Source organism: Parasteatoda tepidariorum, chromosome 2, assembly GCF_982258835.1.
Source record: "Parasteatoda tepidariorum strain Cologne lab strain chromosome 2, Ptep-v5.0, whole genome shotgun sequence".
Taxonomy (NCBI): Eukaryota; Metazoa; Arthropoda; class Arachnida; order Araneae; family Theridiidae; genus Parasteatoda; species Parasteatoda tepidariorum.
In genome coordinates, this window is record NC_141756.1 from 36,754,314 (window position 1) to 36,760,313 (window position 6,000).

The window sequence follows — 6,000 nt, forward strand, 5'->3', positions numbered from 1 at the left end:
GATTTAATCACAAAATATTATAAAAAATAGCAAATTGGTATTATGAAAATAATCATCAATATATAAAGGGATAATTGTGGAAAATATAATATCAAAAAATTATAATTTTTTTTAAAAATTATTATTTTTAAATTATTATATTTGAATTAGTTCTATTTATCTCTTTTTGCCTTGTTTTTCTTGTCATTTTATCCTTTTTGTTCTTTTAAATTGGCCTGCCATTGGAAATAATAAAAAAATTAAAAAAAAATATTTGAATTATCTGTGTGAACATTAAAATAAAAGTTAAAAATATGTTTTGAATTGTAAGTAGGCTAGATACAAAATTTACTTCTTTCGTTTTTTATTAATGAAATAGTATTATCAACTCTTAAGAATAAATTCCATGAATAATAAGTGTGATATCTGATTTTTAAATTGCGTAATGATGAATCATGATGTGTGGCTTTTAAATCACATGAATATAAATTGCGATGTTTGATTTTAAAATGGAGTAAATATGAATTGTGATAAGTAATTTTTAAATCATATATGAGTCATGACGCGTGAAATATTATTCACTATGTTTGATTTTAAAGTCACATGAATACAAATCAATATGTAGAAATTTAAAGTTAAGAGGACATGAGTCATAATAGCAGCCTTTAAATTTATTGAACATAAGTCGCAATGTTTGATATTATAAGATCATAATAATAAGAATCACTGTGTGTGATTTTTAAATTATGTCATTAAGAATCACATTGTTTTAATTTCAAATCACATAAATACAAATTGTGATGTGTGATTTTTAAAATGAGTGAATATGAATCATGATGTTTCATTTTATTTAATTTGCATAAATATGAATCACATGCTTGATTTTTAAATCATGTGAATAAGAATGTGACATTTGATTTTTAAATGGTGTGAATACGAATCTTGATATAATTTTTACGTAGCATGAACACAAATCACAATTTCCTTTAAATCATGTAAATACGACTAGTGGGAATACGAATCATGATGTGTGATTTTAAAATCCCTTAAACACGAATATTGTTTCATTTTTAATCACATAAATATGAATCACAATACATGATTTTTAACATTGTGCGCATGAATCATGATATTTACTTTCAAAATTGCAAAGCAGAATAAAATTGAGATGGGTAATTTGTAAATCAGGAAAATATGAGTAGAAAATACAATTAAAAAAATGAGTGTAATGAGCCCTTAATTTAATTAATTTTGAATAGCAATGGTGATTCGCAAATCTCTTCCATGATCACAGATTAGCAAAAAAATTACACAATGAAAATGAAATGGTAACAATTAAAACAACTAGAACTTGTTTATTAATAATAAAATGAAAATAGTGAGTTGTTAAGCATAAAGTTAACAAAATGAATGTTTTTAAAACTCATAGAAACATTACATAACGAGCAAAAATGAAATGCAAATACAAAAATGAAGATTATTACAGTGAAATTCTGCCACTGAAGATCTTTATTGCAATGAAAAAAAAATGCTTGAAGTGGATAGTGGATATGGAGAAATCATGTTATCATGTATAAGAACTTTCTTCGAAGATGAAATTTAAGTTGTTTTTTTTTAATGTAAAAGGTGAAAATAAAACTCATTACTAGACTTTTGATACAAAATACAGTCAATCATGGCTTTGACAGCATCAGATTTAAACTTGTTCAGGCTCTAAGCTATTAAAGGTAGCAACTTGCTATGTTTGACTCCATTTTCCATACAGTAAGAGCAAACTATCATAATTTTTTTAAGAATGATTATTAACCAATAAACTAAGAGCATTCATTAATGTTACTTGGTTGTTGAATACTTTATTTAGATGAAATCTTAAATATTGTCAATTATATTAAGAATGATGAAGCTATCATGTATGATTTCATTTTTATTGCACATCACGTTAACTCTAATTCTTTGAAGGAGGAAAAAGAAGAAGTTGCAACCGAAATGGATTTTAAACTCATTCATTCTACTCACCAAAACACCAAAGACAACATAAAAATGAATAAAATAATAACCAATAAACTAATAGCATTCATTAATGTTACTTGGTTGTTGAATACATTATTTAGATGAAATCTTAAATATTGTCAATTATATTAAGAATGATGGAGCTATCAAGTATGATTTCTCTTTTATTGCACATCACGTTAACTCTAATTTTTTGAAGGAAGAAAAAGAAGAAGTTGCAACTGAAACGGATTTTAAACTCATTCATTCTACTCACCAAAACACCATAAGATAACATAAAAAATGAATAAAATAATACAAATGTTAGAAAATAAAATTTACAAATCTGTTACAGGAATATAAGAAATTATAATTTTCTTTATTTCAGCCCCAGAATTGATTAAAGATGGTGATACCATTCAAAAATCCCTACCAATTTAGCTAACACTACCAATTGCAAACAAGGATAGCCCTAAAAATTTTACGTCCCACAGTAGACTGATCATAAGACATAGTTCCCAATAAGGATTGCAAAAAACCCGGGGTTTTGTAGAAAAACCCAACCCGGGTGGGTTTTTCTGGGTTTTATTGGGCTTTTCTGGGTGTTTCATGTTTTCATGGGGCCTTTTCAAAAGAGAAGGCAGGGATAAGTACCTTATTTTAATATTAATAATTAAGTTTAATTTTATAAATTGACTTCATATAGATAATTAATACAAATAAATCAGGGTTGGGGTTTTGGACGTCCTAAACTGGTTTTGGACATGACACGTGGGTTTACTGTCTTAAACTGGGTAAAACTGTCCTAAACTGGGTTAAACTTTCATAAAGTGTCCAAAACCTTGAACTTTGGTAAAAAGTAAAAATTCTATAGGTGTAACCATTGTACACATGATAATTACATGTATCAATAAATATTTGATATTTTTTAAACAATTTACTATAACTTATTAAAAGAAAATAATATAATATAATAGGAAAAGGTTTATAATTTTTGAAGCTCCACAATTTATTGAACAACAAAAGTGAATAACTAATCCTTTAAATATAAATATGCTTTTAATACTGATAAATAATATTTTTGCATAAGGATAAATATGGCAATATTAAAAAATAATAATTTTTCTTAAAAAAAATACTAAATTTGTTCAAAAATTAACCTTTTATTTTTCACAATATTTTTTTAAAAAATTTTTACAATTTCTGCATCACAGGATGATAAAAAAAGACATCTATTTAAAAAATAATTTTTTTTAAACATAAATATATTAGCTTAAATTGAAAATACAAAATAACTGAAAAATGTATTAACAGTTTTGAAGAGCATAACATCAGTTTCAGTTACTGACACTGGTGATGTATCACCACTATGCTAAAAGAATTGAACATGAATGAAATAAAAGTATTCTTGAATAGTACTATAGATAAATAAACCTGTTTATTACGAACCAAGCACTTAGTCCCTAATATTTTAACCTGTATGGCAAGGCCAAACTGTAGTTATGTACAATTGAATGAGAGGACTAATTGAACTTGATTACTGATTAATCTCCCTTTGTTTAAATTGAAGAGTCAAACAATATTAATAAAACATTATACTTTTAAAAACAAATATTCTCTGGTATATTTAATTATCAATATGTTATTAGTTCTATGTTTATTTTGCCTCTTAAATATTGTTCAGATAAAATTGTGACATAATTTGAGTAAAAGGGTTTTGGACAGTTTAAGACAGTTTTGGACAGGACGGTTTAAACCGTGGATTAATCCATTCTGTCCTAAACCTTGCCAACCCTGAAATAAATTGATGTGAAAGTCTGAAAAAAGTTTCTTCTGACATCACGATACAAAATGTTATATGTACTCACATACATCACACATTTGAAACTTATTTTAACACTGGATTACTTTTTATTTATACAGTACAGAACCCGTTATCCGGAAATCAGAAAACCAAAAAACCAGAACGAAATTCAATAAATTTTCCCGCCATTTTTTTTGAAAAAATTTTTTTTTCCTCATAAGATTTCAGGATTTTTCGTTCTTTTTTTAAAGAGGTTTACCTTACCATCATTTTGGAAATAATCATTAGTGTATTACTTCATCATTTTTTCTTCTTTTTAAGATAATTTCCAAATATTTTATTTTTTTTAGTTGGGTTTAACAATTAAAAGAACGGCTTTTTGAAGAGAGTTAAAAAAACTGTAAAAATCAGTTATCCGGAATAGCGATGGTCCCGATTGTTCCGGATAATCGGTTCCCTACTGTATTTCAATCTTAAAAAATATTTGAGGAACCTTCTTTATTTGCATAGAAAGCGAATAAATGGCACTGAATAATCAATGACCATACAGTCAAATCTAGTCAGCAAGGTGACTTTCCAGTCTCCAACGTAATTAGTTTTTTCACTATAGGTTAATTTTTTTTAGACTAGACTACATAAATATTTCAATAGAATAGCTCTTTAATATAACAGAGGATAAAAAAGAAATCAATCTTAGAAAAACCCAGTAAAACCTACTTTAGGGTGGGTTTTACTGGGTTTTTCAGAGTGGGTTTTACCCAGTAAAATACGGGCGGGTTTTATTGGGCAGGTGGGTTTTTTGCAACCAATAGATCACCATAGTCAAGTATCACTAGCTAAGGTCAATGAGTGAGTGGATGACAATTGTGATCAGTCTTTGAAGGGACAGGAGTATGCACAGTATTGGTCTTTGTTAAACTCTACTACCTTAAATTGCTAGACTTGCTGATTGTCAGGTCACTTAAGTGGGGGAGCCATACCCTATGAAGAGGATAAAAATTATGATGGTATGACTTTAGATCATCCTCAGAGATGTTTCTCAGACCATCAAAAATAGCCTAATGTACAACTAACTTAAATAAATATAAGTTATGTATTAGGTACTACAACAATCTAGAAATTTTGATGCAGAAACAAAATGGAAGTAAGAAAACAGTTTACAGGAAATTGGAGAGGAATCCTTTTAATTCTTGATTTGAAGATGTAGATCAAAGTCGATCAGTTCCCCATCCATGAAACGTATTTAACTGTGCAATTCTTTTCCAGTTACAGTAGTTATGAATCAAATATGTGTAAATTAAAATGGAGCATTTTTTTGCCAAGATATACGACATTATAAATATATTGAAGAGCACTGAAATAGATTACTAACATATTAATAGGTACATATATATTAGAATAACAAGTATTCACGTCATAATATTGGTATTTCGAATATGATGTAAAAACTAAAATTCTGGAGTATGTATAGTTCGGAGATTAACATAAATAATTAATTGAATAACTTTTATTTAATATTCATTCAAATAAAACAACAATATACCTGATGGAGAGTGTCTATAATGGCAATAAGGTCGATGACATAAATTTGCTTTGTTATAAGGACATTGTATATTTTGGAAGAACCCATTTCGTGGAAGCATTTTTGAAAATTTTATTTAATACTAATCATATGTTATATAAATTAAATACAAGAATAAATATAAATGAATGGAAGGGTCGAACAAATGCATTATTTGAAAAACAGCATTTTGTAAAACGTAGAGGTTAATGATTGTTACACAAATATACACTGTTCTTTTCCATAAAACACTATATTTTTGGAATTTTGTGAATAGCACATCTTTAAAATAAATAGTAGTTTTCAATATGTCTCAATTTATATCACGAAAATTTCCAAATTTTTGGAAAATGACACGCAATTGAATATAAACATTATTGTTTTGAAAATTAATAAAAACAAAGAGTATTAATATGTTGCCAATCAGATATTCAAAATTTCTTTTCACGCCTAGAAGGGTTGTTTTTGCTACACGTAGAATTTGCGTGTAGGTAATTGGAAATGCGACCAAACACCTATTGGCAAGTTTTTCCCTAAATGAACAAATTATTCGCGAACGCAACAACCTATAGGAGGCGTTGCTATTCTAGCTACATTTGCTATTTGAGACCGAATGACTGCTATCATAACAGGATCATCAGTTGCGCTGGAGATTTCTTCAGTGTAG

At 27.6% G+C, this 6,000-nt stretch overlaps 1 protein-coding gene across 1 annotated transcript in view; it reads right to left on the reverse strand.

The window, feature by feature from the left end:
* The window catches only part of LOC107436929 (uncharacterized), a 36,879-nt gene extending 31,121 nt beyond the window's left edge, over nucleotides 1-5,758 (reverse strand). Inside the window, exon 1 of the mRNA XM_071177431.2 lies at nucleotides 5,316-5,758. Coding sequence (XP_071033532.2) covers nucleotides 5,316-5,415 — 100 coding nt within the window. The 5' untranslated portion in view covers nucleotides 5,416-5,758. The remainder of the gene's footprint in view (nucleotides 1-5,315) is intronic.
* Nucleotides 5,759-6,000: the final 242 nt, after the last annotated feature.